The 17,674-nt window shown below is 45.6% G+C and overlaps 1 protein-coding gene across 1 annotated transcript in view; it reads right to left on the bottom strand.

Annotated features, from left to right (window-relative positions):
• Positions 1-1,340: 1,340 nt before the first annotated feature.
• UBE2F (ubiquitin conjugating enzyme E2 F (putative)) overlaps positions 1,341-17,674 on the bottom strand; it is a 70,218-nt gene continuing 53,884 nt past the window's right edge. The window contains exons 10-11 of the mRNA XM_086751203.1: positions 7,858-7,964; positions 1,341-2,704 (exon numbers count right to left, since the gene is read on the bottom strand). Of these exons, the coding sequence (XP_086607329.1) occupies positions 2,614-2,704; positions 7,858-7,964 (198 nt within the window). The 3' untranslated portion in view covers positions 1,341-2,613. The remainder of the gene's footprint in view (positions 2,705-7,857; positions 7,965-17,674) is intronic.

Genomic DNA, 17,674 nt, shown 5'->3' with positions numbered 1-17,674 from the left:
CTCTGGTGCAAATCCTTGGCGCGCGCCCCTCTGTGAACGTCGGGGTGCAGGTGCGTCAAGGGGCCCCCTCAGATGCCCCCCCCTCGCTGCCCCTGAAGGATCCTGTGATCCCAGAGGGCCCCCTCCCCCAGTAGTGTTGCCCCCACCCCGTGGGCACCTTTAGGGGTGGCACTGGGCGTCCTGGAAGTAGGGGTTGTCCCCTGGAAGCAGCAGGGTCCCCAGGGGGGGGGTCCCTGGGTGTGGGTGGGCAGGTAGGGGCCCCTCCCCTTCAGCAGGGTCCAGGAGTGGGGCTGGGTCTCTCGGGGGGGAGGTCTGGGCAGTATCTAGGATGAGGGGGAGGACCCCTGCCCTCACCGCTGGTCTCTGCTGTCCCCAACACCTCCGGGCCCCACCAGCTCAGGGAGGGGTCCCTCAGGGGGACCCAACGGCTATTCCCACCTTGGCCTTCACGTTTGCAAAAAAAAAAACAACCCTAAAATTGCACGAGCTGGCCAGCGTCCTGCCCAGCCAGCCGCCTGGTTCGCCCCAGGCTGTCAGATGCCCACATGGGGACGTACAGGAGAGCGTGCCTCCTGCCGCGGCCGAGGGTCCGCGCGGGTGCAGGACAGCGACGAGCTCCCCCCGAGATCTCTGCAGCAGGATTTTGGCCGCACGCGCGGTGAACCATGCCGCCCCGCGGCACCCTGGCTTAGCGCTTCGGTGAGAGGCAAAAACGGAGGGTGGCTGGAAGGATTAGAGATAAGCTGCATCTATACAAACACACATGTAAAAATACACGTAAAAATAAATATACATACATATTAAGAAAAAAAAAAAGCCAGCTCCCTGTGTTCAGGAAAAAATAATTCAGTTTATTCTCCTGAACTGTGAGCTGACGGGCTCTTCCAGGACGAGGATGAGGTGTAACATTTTTTCTCCCGTGTATTCCGGATGGGAAGCCGCTGAAGCCGCCTTGTGCAGCATTTAACAGCATCCCAACCTGAACATTCCGCAGGTGAGGAACGCCACGGCACAGGGTGACACGGCAGGACTGTGCTGGGACGTGAGGACCGGCTTCGCCGAGCGCAGCTCTCGCTCGGCGCTCACACAGGCGGCTGGTGCCCCAACCCTGCCCACCGTACGGCTCTCCTCCCGCACGCTGCTCCCTGCTCCCCTAGGCCTCCGGTAGCGCCTACGGGAGCCTGTGAAGCTGTGAGGGAAAAGGCACAGGGAAAACTCGACAAGCAAGGCTTAAAATTTGCAGCCCAACTCACTGAGGCAATGTTGGCTTCCTTCTGCCGAGGGATAAAAAAAAAAAACAACAGCCAACGGCCAAGCGTCACACACACACTTGCTCCGCATGAAACCACACGAACGTTTATTTCTAGGCTTTATCTAGAGAGAAAAAGCTCGAATGGGTTCCATCGTGCCCCCTCTGCGTGATCCCACCGGCGCAACGCGTTTCGGGCTGGGAGGCTGCGCCCGGACGAGCAGCGGGGAGCCCTGGCACGCGACAGGCAGCGGGCTGCTCGGGGCATTTACTGTGAGGCGACTCCTGAGGTGCGTGCTGCTCTCTCCCGAAGGATCTCCGCTTGCACGCACCGCGTGTTTGATATACAGCTGCTTACAGAAAGTGCAGTTACAGCATCATTTCCTTTCAAAACTACCAAAAAAGCCACAACTGGTTAAAAGAGGGTGCAGCGCGGTATCGTCCGCGGCCGCGTTCCCTGTCACCCGCTCTCCGTGCAGAAGTTTGAAGAGCACAATGAGGTCTTCTCTTGAAGTTGCTGTCATCAGATGGAACAGCATCTGATGCTCCCTCACCACATCCAGATAGGAAAGCCAAAGGCAGATTTCTTACAAAAAAAATCTCCCTCTCATTAAATTTCCACAGAAATATATAATATATATAATATATATAGATATTTTTACTAATACTACACATTTACTTAAGTTACGGATGAGTCTGTATTTCTTTAAACTACTTCACACAATGAATAGAAACAAAAAAACACTGCAGCCCAAACTGCAGCTGAAAATAACAACGTAAAAATCCCAAACGTGTGACGAAAACGTACTTACGTTAAATATCACTGAGAATTTCAACAGGAGAAGTAGAATTTCATTTAGCGCTCGCATGGTGGCAAGCTCTAAGCCTTGGCTGAATGACTCTTGGAAAAAAACTCGCAGTTTCTGCTCACCAAAGGCAACAGGATTGTGATTTGCTTCACAGGAGACCATTTTATTGCCAACTCGAAGTGTTCCAAAAACACGCCACCTTTTCTCTCTGGTTTGGTTTTTCTATCTTTCCCCCTCCAAACTAGGCAAGAGTTAAAAAAAGTGTAATTACAATTGCAATAGTGATTTTTTTTTTTTAAACTTCTCAAGCATATCTCATCGACAGGATATACAGTACAGTTCAGAAGAGTAAACATTTTGAAAAGTAAGCAAACAACTTTTTTTTTTTTTTTTTCAACCAACATAGAGAATTTCTCGCTGCATTGATGCTGAACTCTCCTTTGAACATGGACAAGTTATGAAGTTAGTTTTCTTCTTCAGTACAACATGGACACAGGACTGGTACAATCCGGGCTGGTTTTGGCGGCGGCGGTGGTGTTGAAGTTAAGGACAGCTCTAGTGCGGAAGCCATGGTCCTGCCATCGATCTCCCTTCATCATCTGGCGTAGCGCTTAATGTAATCCTCAACTTTATTCCGAAAGTCCTCCTAGGGGAAAGCACAGTCAGAATTACCCCAAACATGTCAGAGAGGGACTCACGTGGGGTGACAGCGGTGGCGGATTCCCACATCAGGGTCAAATTTCCAGCCAGTGAGAGGCCCCCCCCACCTCTCACGGAGACCCAGCACACATTTCCAACGCGGTGTAGGAGAACCGAGGCGACCGCTCGAGTCCTTGCAGGCAGGTTGTCCGTGCTCCGCCAGCGTCTCCTCTGGGGACTGGACTGCACAGAGTTTGCCGTCACCTAGAGAATTAAAACTCCATCCTCCACGTCACTTGTTTGCTAAAGCGGCTCAGAGGGCGCAGCTGCGTGGAGAGCAGGGGCCACGGAAGCTGAAGGGTGAGCACCAGCACTTTGTACCGGAGGAGGCCTGAAAAGCAGCGAGGAGTTGCTTTTAGCGGTGAGCTTGTTTTAAAAACAGGGAGAGAGCTGTCTTCCCCCACAGGGGCATGCAGTAACCCGTTCCGAAATCTGAAATACACGGTAAGATATTTAAAATCCAAACAGAAGCTGGCAAAGCCAATTTTCCCTGCCTCAAGCGAACTCTGCCTGCTTGACTACACCATGTGTGTTGCTGTTTTTAAAAAAAACACAAAAGATTTCTCCCCATCTCTTGGTCGGCATTTAGCCATGCGCCGCCACTAAAACTTTTGCTGGACATCACATCGCACCAGAACAAAGCAGCAACACAGCCTCTTTGCTACAGCTCAGCTTAGGACGCGTCAGTATTTCCGTGGCCCCGCGCTTCAAACAATTCCTCATCCTTTTACGACGGCTTGGTTTTCTGCTGATGAGTTTTTCCCTCAGCAAAAGGGTAAAGATTTTAAAGATTTAGTCCCAAATGAAAGGATCAAGTAAGAACTACAATCCATCAGCAGTGTTGGCCATGACTTTGTTTTCCAGCTGATGAAGTCCATCACACAGATGTCCATCACCCCACAGCTGTAACATCCCAGCTTCACACGCCATACGGCTGAGCGGTTCCCGATGAACAGGGGGGGCACTTCTTCATCGGCACATCTGTCTGTGTGCCGTACGGAATACTCAGAGGGAAAATAATTAATCAGAGCAGCACGTGTTCTGCATTATAAAGAGGCACACAGAAAATCCTGCCAGGAATGCTGAGGGAAAGAGGAGGGACTCGTTTCGCTGCGAGTGGAGCTGGAGACACGTTCACCTGCCACGGGGAGGTTTTGCAGGTTGTGCAAAACACCTACTCTTATGAAAAAAATAAAGCCTACCAACTTGAACGGAGCTTCTTTCTCTGCCTCCTTCTGCAGGAGACTGCAAGGAACGGTACCCAGCCCAGAGTCTGCGTCACAGACCATCAGAGAGTACTGGAAATACCACCCGGAGGAGCTTTCCAAAGGGGAAATCTGATTTTAAACTACTGTCATTTGCCTTTCATCAATCTCACTCTGCAGTATTTCCTTCACAAATTTCCAGATACGAGATACATGGAGTTAGAGGTGGACGAAACCGCCCTCGGGTTCCCTGGAGACGAGCCGGGTGGTGGGGAGGAGCGAGGTTTGGGTTTCCATCGAGGAGCAGTACCTGCCACCTCGCTTCGTCTCGGGTGGCGAGCTCTGCGCCCGGGGCTAAGGCAGGAGCCAGACCTCCTGTGTGCAAAATGCCCCACTGAAATGAGATTAAAAAAAGATGGCAGACTAGAAAAAATTGTTACTACAAGGTATTTTACACTTCATGCACTCAAGAACTAGGTACCTCTTCAAAACCTGGGGTTTGACCTGATTTGGCACCTCTGAGAGAGGAGACTTTACTTTTTCAATAATTTTTCCAGCACGGAGTTGTACTGATTAACGGCTTGTCTATTTTTAAGCTTTTTATTTGAAAAAGAAAGAAGATCTGCTCACTTATTCGCAGCAAACACAATAGTTCTCTGTGACAGCTACCAGAGAAGTTTGGAAAAGCTGTAACGGAAACTATCTCAGGAATCTTTCTGTTGTTATTATTTAAAACAAAGGTATATATAGGAATTACACAATTAAAAAAATAAAACAAAACAAAACAAAGCAGACTCAGCTCATTATCCTTCATATGCCAGTACTGCCACCACTTCACACACTGCAGTATTTGGCCCTAGGGATTATATTTAAAGCGATCTTTTCTTTCTTCTCAATCTTGCAGGAAATAAATGAGTATGCACGCCCACCAACCTCCACACACCCACTCCCGTTTAAAAAGAGCTGAATGAAATCTTTGAGCAACGCAAAAGTCTCAAGTGTGAGGTGGTTTTCCAATCTGTGTTCCTGCCTTGCTATCCTTTCCCTGTCACTGTTTTATTTAGCTCAGTCTCTACTTAAAATTTTAGTTCCACGAAGAAAGAGAAGAGCGGACACCTCTACATCGGTATCTCCCGCCGGCTCCCGTGCCTAGCAGGTGCATTTGAAACTGCGTCGATTTTCACAGCCCGTGTCCTCCACTTCAGATTTTAAACACTGTTTCTACGCACGAAGCATGAAAAAATGCTTTAGGACAGCTCCTTGGTAGCTAAGTCCAAAGGGGAAAACCGGTGGAATTTTTACTGCCAAAAACCCAAACCCCACTGCTCTGTTTTACTGCGACTATTTGGGAAAAGGCAGTATCGTGGGGAAGAAGTAAAACCTTAAGATTCAGGACTTTTTTCCAAAATATCTGTTCATACAGGTAGGCTGCAGAAGCGATGTGAAAAGCGTCAGCGACCTGCCTGCCAGGATGCTACTCCGAGGAGAAGTCGAAGATGTGTTCCAAAGACAGAGCGAAGCGTTCGCACACTGCCCATGATGCATATCCACGCGTCCGAGATGCTCAGATCTTAAGTCAGAATCATCTCCCTCGTGCTTCTGCAAACTTTCTGCTCTTTGCCAGTGAAACAAAGGGAAAAAAGCACTCTCTGAAGTTACTGCAAGAGGAAAGAGCTACGGATTAGGAGACAGGGTGTGAAAGCTGCTGGAGTAGCCAGGGATAACTACATCTGAATCCCATTGGTGCAAAAGGAGAGGGAACTTGGGATTTGCCCTGACCGTGACCGATTTATTACCATTTATGATTTTGTCCAGGTGGCCAAAACCAAATTAAACTTCCTGGCAGTTAAACCAGCGAGCGTGGGATTGCTCAGTCACTCAGTCCCTGATGTCAGGCGCTGGTCTCCCCACTCCTCCAACGCCAGCGGGGTCAGCGCAAGGCTGGCGCCAGGCGTGCTGACCGGTTTGTCGATACGGTTGTTGGAAAGGGTTACAGAGAGCCCTTCAAGAAAATTACCTGAATCATCCCAATTACGCTGATGTGAACCTCCTCTGTGCTGCAAACGCACTTCCACCAATGAGGATGCCACTCATTCCCAAGAGAGGATATGTCCTCGGGATCCGACATCTTAATGGATAAATTGCAAGCGTGGAGGAAATGGGAGCTGCCTGGGTCTGGCGAGAGGGTTTCTGCAAGTCGTACTCTACTCAAGTCGAACGATGTTCAAACAAACCCAACCAGCCACTTATTTACCTACAGCACGTAATCCAAAAATCTTTAAAACATCTGCATTTTTTCCGCGTTTCTATCATCACCTCAGCAAGTCAAACCACCTGCAAAAGCTTCATCAGCTTTGCTGAACCTGAAAGAGGCTCCATCCTTAATCAAAGTGTGAGGAAAGTCGGATAACGGTTTCTATAAATACTTCTAGCATTAGAAAATTAATGGTTTTCCTACTTACATCTGTTAGCACAATTAGCAGCCGTGCTGTTGCTCGTTTGCACACACGTAACACGGACATGGAACATAAAACGGGGAGGTCATCGAATAAAAACCTCTAAATGCAAGAATGCTGTAGAAAACCAAAATACGTGTTCTGTTGTGGCTGCCACAATCTCAGCGAGAACGACAAACACCAAACCGGGTGGTTCGGTGCGCAGAGGAAGTGAAGGAATTACTGCAATAAATATGGGGATGAATAAACGCAATGACTCACGGGGCGAATTCTTATGAAAAGAGGTTTTTGGACTGGGGGGGTACTGTTGTTCTTAATAAGCTGTAATCAAAGAGTAATCAAAATCCCACACCAAAAATTAAACAGCTTCCAAGGAAACCACAGCACGTTTGAAAGCCTTTCAGGGCTAAATTCTTTTCCAGTGTTGGAAAAGCGTGAAAAGCTAAGGTCGGTCTCTAACGCAGGAGATCAAGTTCTTCTCTTGAGAAGCTCCTGCCACTCAAAGACTCCGAAACCTTTACGGCGTCCACAACCGCTCGTCCTGGCTGGACATCCGTGCTCTGAAGCAGAATTTTGGGATAACGAAAATGCTGGGGCTCTAGCTCCGACGCGTCTGTTACTGCCCTGCTGACGCCTTCAGGTGTCACAGCGACGCGCTCGCATCCCCATCATGGGCACGAAACGGAATCGATGCGCGGAGCAGCTGGCGTCGGAACAGTGGCAGCGTACGTCAGGGAAGTCAGGCTGCAAGCTCTGGATCAGTCGCGCGTACTTTGGGATTCATTACAAATATGGGGAAAAAAAAGTTTGCTTACACAAGAGATGACAGGCTTGTCTGGCCAAGGTGAAGATCTACTTCAGTTCGTCAAATACGCTTTGTGGGTGCACATAATTAGAACAATTCTTCAACGTTTCATAAACCCTTTTAGAAGAAACCAGGAAACAGGTACTCGATTCAGCAGCCAGGAATAAACGCGAGTTTCTCATTTTACTTGAAGAAGGTTAAAAACCCCCTCACACTTCCATCACGTCACTGTTTTGTACTGTTAGAAATAAAAAGCAGTGTTCTTCAAAACGTTCAGAACCGGCTGCTTCCCAGTAGGAAGAGAGATTTCAGGATGTCAAGGGCTGGTGCAGGGCTATCAGTTTAAACAAGGGAATCGCGTTTAATGGAAAACCTCGCACGAGACAACGGACAAAGGCAGATCCCATGCCGAGAGAAGCGCCAACGTAAGTAAAATAGCACAGTAAGGATGAGACTACGTGAATTTAAGCAACACTAACTCAAATATTCTACCATGCAAATAACAAAACATGAAGGCTTGACAAAGCCAGCTTGAAGCAAACATGCTGAGAGCAACATCTGGGCATGCTTCCCCTTGTCAGCTCTAACGATATCTCTGTCTTGGCAAGAACGAGAGAGCCTTTCTGTGGTCTACCCTTCCTTGAGCTGAGAGTCAGCTGCAACACCCGAGTCGTTGACAAAGTCCAGCACTGAACAAGCTGAAGATGAAAACATACTAATTTGCATCCTGAATTCTTGGACCTAGATCAGAAATCAAAAGCCTGAGGAGTCCCTGGAGACCCAGTTCCATCCTGGTAGCTCCTTCTGGGTCTCTCTGATTAGAAAGGCTATTTGTTCTGTAACCGTAGGTTTTCCAGCACTTCATCCTTGCGATGTCCTCAGAAGGCATTTCAGAGTCACGGAGCTGCTGAGGTTGGCAGGGAGACAGTCTAGCCCAGCTCCTGTGCTCATGGTAGAGTCAGCTGTAGCCCAGGACCGTGTCCAGTCACATTTTGAGTACGTCCAAGGACAGAGACTCCACAACCTCTCTAGGTAACCTGTTCCTGTGTTTCACCACCCTTACAGTGAAATAACTCTCTTTCTAATGTTTAAAAGAAACCTTCTGTATTTCAGTTTGTTCCCATTGCCTCTCAGTGGTGCCTGTCACTGTGCACCACTGAGAAGAGTCTGGTTCTGCCTTCTTTGCACCCTCCGATCAGGTATTTATGTCCACTGAGGTGCCCCCAAGCCTTCTCTTCTCCAGACTGAACAGTCCCCGTCAGTTGCTCTGGCTCTCATGACAGTCGTTCAGCTTCATTAATCATCTCTGGCCCTTTGCTAGGCTCACTCCAATTAAGTCCCTGTCTCTCTACTCCCGGGGAGCCTGGAACCGGCTGCAGCACTCTGGATGTGTCTCATCAGGCCTAACTGGTGTGAAAGCACCACCTCCCTTGACCTGCTACCAATGGTCTTCATAGTACAGCCCAGGATGCTAGTGGTCTTCTTTGGTGGCTTGTGGTCAACTTGGTGACCACCAAGACCCCAAGGTCTTTTTCTGCAAAGATACTTGCAACCCAGCCAGCTCCCAGTATGTACTCGTGAATCGTGTTATTCACAGGCAAGATTTTACACCTCCCCTTGCTGAACTTCATGAGGTTCCTCTCTGTGCAATTCTCCTAGTCTGTTGACGTCCTTCTGAAAGGCAGCCCCCCTTCTTCCACTTTTACATCATCAGCAAACCCTGCCTCTTCATCCAGGTCGTTAATGAAGCGGTTAAACAGTATTGTCCCCAATATCAACCCCTTGAGTACTCCACTAGGACTTTGTGCCACTGGTCACAACTCCCTGAGCCCATCATTTCAGCTGGTTGAGTCCACCTCACTGTCCATTTAGCTAGTCCATGCTTAATTTGTTTGTCCTGAAGCTCCGCTGAAGTGAACCCTTAGCAATTACTTTTCTTTTTAGTCTTTTTTTTTTTTTTAAAAGGAATAAGACTTACGCAGTGATGCTGTCCATCTGTCCCCTTCCCTCATCCCAGCCTCCCCCTAAATCCCTGTAGCTTTTAAACATAAATTTCCATCAAATTTGACAGAGCAGCAGAGTCTTTACATCCAGTTCCCGTAACTGTCACAAAAGCTGTCAGCGGCAGCAAAGGGGATGGTCTGGAGCGAGCCACCAGGAAAGTGTGACGCAAGGCGCAGCTGGTGGCAAGGAGACCTGGGTGCAACCCAAGAGGGCTGCAGGAAGGCAAGGGAACTGCAGTTCTTGCTGGGAGAGCAGAAGAGGGAAAGAGGATCGAGGAAAAGCTGGATTGCAGCAGGGAAGGAGTAATGATAGCCTGCAAATCTGTACGCTGTCAGATTTTGCTGTCTTTCCTTGCTGAATGTGTCTTTTAAAGCCCTCTCCTGATTGTGCTAGATATTCCCTAGCTGGATGGGTAAAAATGTGTGGGTTGCAAACAGACTCCTGTACACTAAGTGAGGCTTTATTCTGGTAAAGAGAACACCCGCAAGCTATTTAAACACCGCAGGGAGTTCCATTACTTCATACTGATCATGAGATCTACATATTTTCACCTACATTTGTCTTTTTTCCTCTTCTGTATTTAGCCACATCTGAAGTAATCAGTAATTGGTCTATTACATATATTAATTTTTAGCAGATTTTTGCACAACTCATTTTTTCGTTTTCAATACTACTGGCTCTTACTCCAGCAACAGAAAGATACACGCAATTGTCCTGGTTCTGGCTAGGATAGAATTAATATTCACCTGAGCTGGGAGGAGAAGCAGAGCCGGTGGCCCCTAGGCCTGGGGCACCCAGCTGGGCTAGGTTACCAATTAGCCAACAGCTGGGATAAGTTTACCCAAATGAGCCCAAGGGCTGTTCCATCCCATGGGACACCATGCTCAGGATATCAGGGAGGAGGGTGCTGAGGAGAGCGAGAGAGAGACTGCGTAGTCCGGTCGCCATCGGGGCTGAGCTACAACAGTTATTAAGATTGCCTATGAAGTAATTGAGGTCCCTGGAGGTGTTGAAAGAACGTGTAGACATGGCACTCCAGGACACGGTTTAGTAGGCAAGGTGGTGTTGGGCTGACGGTTGGACTTGATGATCTTTTCCAACCTTAATGATCATACGATTCTATGCTTCTTCATCTTGCATTATTAATTCTCAAGGTTGATAGAAAAGAGTGGCACTGTCAAAACCAAATGGTATACGATACCAAACTAGCTGCTCTGCTTGCATGCATTCCTTTTCATAACACCTGAACGGCTCGCTGGATTACCTCCTACCATTTTTAGTTACTTTCCATTTGTCTCTAAACTGGATTTCTCCTTCTCTACTTTCACTCTTCCATGGGATATTGGAATCATTCTGACGTGGTTTGTGAGGTCACAGTATTGGCAAGAAATCACGCTGAAAGTTCCCAAGTTTGCTGTGGGATCCAGGGCTATGGCAGAAAAGAGTTTGAGGCACTACAGCTACTTCTATATGTGTAGAAACAGTGAGAAGGTATTGTTTTTAAAACTCATTACCATAAGAAATGTTTTGCCAAATATGGCGAGTGCTATAGTACTCCGAGAATCCCCGGATTTTTGGTGGGTTTCCTGATGCTTAATCACCAGTTGAGGTAGGTCAGGAGATCTCCGATAATTCTTTCTATGGGATGATCCAGTGAATCTTTACAAAAGAAATGCATAAAGACATACGTAAGCTAAAACTTGACTTCTTCACTACCCTTCTCTCTTCTTCACTATTTTGTTTCTTCTTGGTGTCTGTTTATTTTACCAGAGATGTCAAGCGGTTGTCCCAGCACTTGTAACGCTGACACATCACACTCATAAGTATGAGTAAGCGCTTTGTGGGGTCATCATTACCTCTGCAGGTCCTCTCTAGGACTTGCAGCGTTCCAAACTGGAGTGCTGACCTCACCTTTCTTTTTGGTGCTACCTTTTGTACCCCAAACACGCAGCAGATTTCTCCACCCTGGACAGCCATCTTCATTCTCTTGACCAGTTCTGTGCGAATCACGGTTTATTGGGTTACATTGGGCATAAGCAAGAAATGGCAGACCCTTACCTTGCGATCACATTAACAACATGTAACCTGCCAGCTGCCTAGCAAAGTCTTCCAGTGTCTCCTTACTCAATTTCATCATTATCTATAATTTTATATTTCCTCAAATTATTCTGCTGCTGTTACAAGAATATTAGATTGACGGTCTCCAAAACAATATCCAACTTTTATCAGAGAAGTGAAAGGATGGAAAACAAATCCTTCAAAAACGATAGCAGCACCGAGGTCGACACATCTATCCATACCACAGTGACGCACCAAGCATAGGAATATTTTGTTAAAAGTATAATTTTCAGTCTTGAGGAATGGAGGAGGAAAGTGTCAGGCTTGTTAACTCAGTAATTCCTCTACTCTCAGCTCCACAGAAACTCTTTTGTTCTACACCTAATTGCTATTATCTCATATTTCAATATGTTCAAGACTAGATTGTTTAGCTTATAATAGATGGATGGATTCCCCTCCTCCTCCGACCCGATTACAGTTTTACAGTCTAGGAAACTTTAATCAAAAAATTACGTTAAACCCGAAGTGCCCTGCAGTTCTGTCTCTCTGCCCACTTACAATAATTTAAAATAATCATGTTAAATTGATTGCTTCTCATGATCAAGGCAAAAACTTTTTTCTCCTTTTTAACTGTTTTAGTAGCTATCTGTACTTTACTGCCATTCTCCTGATGGCAGCCTTTATTTCTAAAGAGATGGCCATGGACTTGAGCCACACACAAGAGAGAATTTCCTTTCAGCCAAGGAATTGCAGCTGGGATTGCCAGTAGAATATAGTAATTATATCACGGATGAGTAACCCCTCATCGTAAGGATGAGTGGATGGTGTGGGCCCACTGCCAAGCCATTAAGAGCACCTCTCCTCTCAGCAGCACAAGAACCGTTTGAAAAAGCCACGTGAAACCTCTTTTTGTCAGTGTTACACAGCACCAAAGAGGAGCTCCTCAAGGGAGAGCGGCTATCTGAACCAATTCAGACAGGAGGGTTACTTACTGTCAGGGACTCGGTCTTAAGGCTCGCACTGATTGCCTTGCCAAACATCCTCTACTCTGTTTATCACAAACACGGGCTGATGGCAGGGGTTGAAGTTTGTAAGATGTAAGAAAGAAAACCCCTAAAGAGTCTCAGCTGTGATCGCAGTCACTGCAGCACAGTGCTGATTCAAACTGCAGCCCCATCTCAGTTCTGAAAACCAGAGAAAGGATTTATTTTGCAGGCAGATAAAAAAAAAATTAGAACATCAAGCTTAGATTACAAAATTGATTGCTTCTTCCTTTGTGCATTTTAGCTTTTCTATACAATGGGAACCTTTGGTGTCTACAAGTCAGAAGGGTAGCACAGCGGAGAAGAGTGATCTGTCTTTGCTCCTTCAGAACTGAACTTGTCAGAGCAGAGAGAAAATAGGTGAGAAAGGCTGTCTGTGCCGGAACGTGACAGCAAGACTGAGACACATTCAAGTGAAAATTAAGGAAAGGATAAGAAAGAGAACACAACTGAAATGCCAGGGTATCTATCGCCCTTGTTGCCTTGGCAGTGAGAGGAGGAAACCACATTCAAGAGGATGATAACGTGTCTTCATCTGCTCCAGGGCAATTTGTGGAAATAATATTAAAAATATGTCCAAACCTGGTTTACTGCCTTTTCCTTCTATTAAATGTAAGTCCTACTTATTTTTTCGAGAGGGATTTCAGCTTACGGGTTCATATGCTCAATGATACTAAAAAAATCAAAAGCAGCTGTTGTTTCCTAACAACAAACACTGGCAGTACTCTGAAAGTGATAAAGGGCTGTAATTTGAGTGAAATGCGAATACCCGAGGAGGGTATTTAAGAACGGTGGCTACGGTCAATCCATACGCTCAACCATGGCCATGGACACAGAAATAGGAACTTATTTGTAGCTTCTGCTGAGTAATAAAATATATTACAGGGAAAGTGATTTGCAGGTTACATGGTAAATGTTTCACTATTGAAATAAATGTCTTTCAACACACCAGAAAAAAAAAATTCTGCCTTTACAGACTTTATTACTGAATATTCACACTACTGACAAGGAGTCAGTACACCATGACAAACTGAAGTTTTCAGATAGTTTCCTCCTAAGTCTGCCAACACAGGGCTGGAATCCTTAGAAAAGACCCACTCCCTGACAACACTTCATTTGGCAGCTGCAACCAAGCCACTTCTCTCCGTTTACTTCGCCAAAACGAACTCGAGGCTAAACAAGGTAATATTTGAAGTCAGCACCAGCATGGTGCTGTAAGGAGAATCCAGAAAAATTTGTTTATTGCTGATCTACCACTTTCTTATGCCACGTTCAACAGGTCATCAGCACCACCAGGTACTCCACACAAGGTGGACAATGTTTCTTGACTCCATTGTTTGATGTGTTCATACCAAAATTCTCTGGTGTTGCTTCTGCATTACAGTTGTGGCTGCATCTGTTGCTCCTTGAGTTGTTTCAGAGCAGGAAGCTACTGTCTCAATAAATTACAAAATAAATTGGATGAAGGCAGAAATTCAAGCAAGCAGCGCAGACCTGTCAGTCATGAATTTGAGGTTTCTGACAAGCGCGCAGCAGGAAACAGCTGGTAATGTGACATGCCAGATCTAATAACTCTCTGCACAATTAGCAAAATATCAGGCTATCGACATCACCTTGGAGCTGGATATTACATTACGTCCTTCCAGTAACAGCAAAGTTACATTTTCTTTTTATCTCTATTCATTTATGCAAGATTACATTCGGGTACACTAACCCACCATGTCACTAACAGCTTGTGATTCCTCTCCGTACCGCCATCCGCCTTTGTTCTTGCATACAGGGGACAGGAGTGACTGGCAGATAATCTGTATTCACGCTTCGTTACGCCCCTGGGTCTTGCAGGAACAGTGAATACATTTTCATGTGCCATGCTGATAACGGAAGAAGGACAGTTAGCGAACGCTATTTTGTGGAACAGCTGCTGCAAGATCAATGCAAGACTAAAGGCCCATCCTGAAAAACTCTGGATGTTCACAACTCTTTTTTAATTGAAGGAGATACTGAGGGCATCCAGCACCTTGCACATTTAGACACACAGTATAAGTTACTCGTGGTTCTCCAAGCTAGCAGTTAGCGTCAAACTCTCATCTGATCCTTCTGCTCTGCCAACAATTCATAAAGATGCTTTCCCAATATTCTGAAGAGGCTGTGAAATAATGCTGTGATTCCCTACATTCAAGCAGAACGTGAGAAAGATGCATATGGAAGATGGAACCCAATGTATTCTGACCTGCAGAGGTGAACTTGTAAAGCTGGGGGGAAGGAGGGTTACAAAACTATACTGACCTTCTAAATCTTACGTCCCACAAGAAGGAAGAAGCCTGCACAGTACTGAAAGAGGCAACAGTTGACTTTGAACTCACAAAGCCCGCCGCTTGTGAACACACGTGCTGCAGTGACTATTTCTGGATTGGACACGGGGTCACTGTAAACGGCAGCGGATGAGAACCTAGCCAGATGTTTCCACAACACCTAGTGGGCTTCACTCAGACCACCCATGCAGGAAACGCTACTTAGTGAAAAAGCAGTGAGCATAACACAGAATAGGAGAGCCACCAGGAAACACGCCTGCCTCTCTAGCCAAGCGGCAAACTCAAAAATTTCCACTTTAATCAAAAGCATTTCCACCTAACAGAACTGTCAAGGTGGAACTGCTCTCTCTGACTTGAAGCTGTGCAAAGAAAAACCAGTCAGACTCCAGTACGCTACCTTCAGAAACAGTCAAAGCAAAAGTTTTCCCTCTGTACCGTGTTACCAGTGCGACAAAGCAAGTCAGTTCTGCACGGTCCATCACTTCTCGTCACCGTGTCCCCCTGCAGTTAAACAGGCAGGGTGCGGCTGAGGGACTGCTCCTCACCACTTAGGAGCATCTAGCACAGCCGGCTCCACACACGGTTGCTCCTCTAGCACAGGATACATTTGTTGTATCTGTCGCTCCACGCAACAGAATACATTTTCAAGATGTAAAATGAATTACAAGTAAATGCATTCAAATTATTTTTCTGTTCTAAGGCTAATTTCCCAGCTGTCTTTAGCCATCACTAAACTTTAAGCATCTGAACTTAAAAAATTAAGATAGAATGGTCACAAAATGAAATTAACAGAATTCTTCAAATATCATTAGCGTTGTCCGCCTACAAAATTTCATAGGAATATGCTCGAGAAACTGCAGACCTTTAGGAAAGCATACGGCTGTGATGGGAAACTGTTGGCAAGGGTGACGAGTTTGACACACAGAAGTGGGCTAAAAATAATGCATTAGTGAATTCAATGAGCATTATTTTTAAAAAATTCCTTGGGGAAGGCATTAGAAAAAACAGTTTGTCATTAAAAACTTTTGGAGTGCATTGCCTGGACCCAACCTGACAAAGAAAAAAGCACTCAGAGAGGTGGCGGGAGCCCCATCCCTGGAAGCGTTCAAGGCCAGGTTGGCCGGGGCTCTGAGCAACCTGATCCGGTTGGAGATGTCCCTGCTCCTGGCAGGGGGGTTGGACTGGATGGCCTTGAAAGGACCCCTCCCACCCAAACCGCCCTGTGATTCCGTGATTCAGACAGAAACCAGACATAAACCTGGGTAATACAGAGCAGGTATTTGACTTTTATTCTACCCATATGCTTTTGCCTACTTTGCAGAATAAAACCATTTTGATTGTTTTCAGTTTCTTTAAGGAACACGACCCATCAAAGGAACACAGCTATTTCACTTTCCAGGTAATTATGAATTACGTGAAATGCTTGTTTAGAGCTATTTCTAGTGCTTTTTACCACAAATGAAAATGAACTGCACAGTGACAAGATGCAGCACCCGTGGATTGTGCAATTTTATTATATTTTATATAGTATAAATGCTTGATATTGAAATGCCTTTTACAGAATATTGGGCATTTTTGGTGAGTACTATCCAAATTGTTTTGCACCCAAATTCACCAACAGTCACTTGTCACTACAGGATAATATTTCTACTTCTCAGACAGATTTACTTTAAGATATTTAACTGCTAACAATTAAATCTAGCGAGCAGAAAACCCAGTGAAGAACATCCACCGGCAAGCTTTTGCTGCCAGCCACACAAATCCAAATACCTCAAAGCTGGAAGATACGTTCTGGCAGTCTTTATTTAGGAAGAGGTGAACCTGCTTAGAGGCTGCAACAGCCCTGCGATACGCTAGAATTTATATAGTGCTTTTCATTCAGATGCATCAAATAGCATTCCAAACAGACTGATCTTCTTACATAGGAAACTACATCAATAGAAGAAAACTAAATTCAAAGAGATCAATGACAAGAGATGAAGAAGAATCCAAATCTGAAGACACTATTTAGCTTTAAATGCATTTCTTCAGCTACATAGAAAAATGGAATTTCAAGGTAGACTTAAATCTAAATGTAATTACGCCCTTACTATGAGTAAACACAGAAATAAGAAGACAGGAGGAGAAAAGTACGGTTGGTCATGAAATTATTTTGGAAGTCTTCGGAAGGGTCAAATCTGAGATGACACACAGGCAGCAAGCTCTAGGACTTTTTAACTGCCTGAAGGTATTATCAGTCTGAGGTCACAATTACACTTCAGAAGAGATGAAAGATCCCAAATCTGCCAGCTTCTGTATTTATCACCCCGCAGGGCAGCTGGGGAAGGAAAGCACAGTGTGGCTGATTGGTTTAGTGTTTGATAAAACCTGAGGTGAGACAGAAGAACTGTAACGCCTTTCCATTTTGAGAATGTGCTTCACAAGTCAGACTTAGTAGTTTCTGGTGTGAAAAAAAAACAAACTAAAAAATCCAGAAGGTAAAAAACCCAGCAATGATGAAATCACTCTTGGTAAAAAATAAGTTTTTACAATTTCAAGTTGTTGCTGGTTCATGGTGGCTCCAGAACTAAAGAGGTTATGCTAGGCAACGACAGTTTTTGATGCAGAGGGATAATTTTGGGGGAAATTCAACTTACTATATTTCCAAAGGGATACCTCAAGATCTTCTACAGACGAACCTGTATTTGTTTCTTACATCTGATCATTACTTACAGGCAGACCTCTTGCTGACAGTCTCTTTCCATGACTTACCTGTTTTCATAAGATACATGAATGTCCCCTCCAGAATCTGGCCCAGGCACTGGCATTTTGTCAGGTGCTGCTAGTTCTTGCCCAGTTGCCCAAAGTAGGGTTTGAAAAATTAAGATTATTCTATAAAAATCCTAAACTGCTTGCAATTTAAGGACTCAAAAAACCTGCATAGAATTATGAAAGGTTATAAAGCTCTTCTGTGAAACACGTAGTCAGCAACTGCTCCTAATTACCAATGGAATTTCTAAAGGAATTACATTAGTGCTCTCGCTTATAAAGACAA

The sequence above is a fragment of the Chlamydotis macqueenii genome, chromosome 6, assembly GCF_036417535.1.
Source record: "Chlamydotis macqueenii isolate bChlMac1 chromosome 6, bChlMac1.mat, whole genome shotgun sequence".
Classification (NCBI taxonomy): domain Eukaryota; kingdom Metazoa; phylum Chordata; class Aves; order Otidiformes; family Otididae; genus Chlamydotis; species Chlamydotis macqueenii.
The sequence above is the reverse complement of the archived record's forward strand: the minus strand, read 5'-3'. Positions and strand labels throughout refer to the sequence as shown.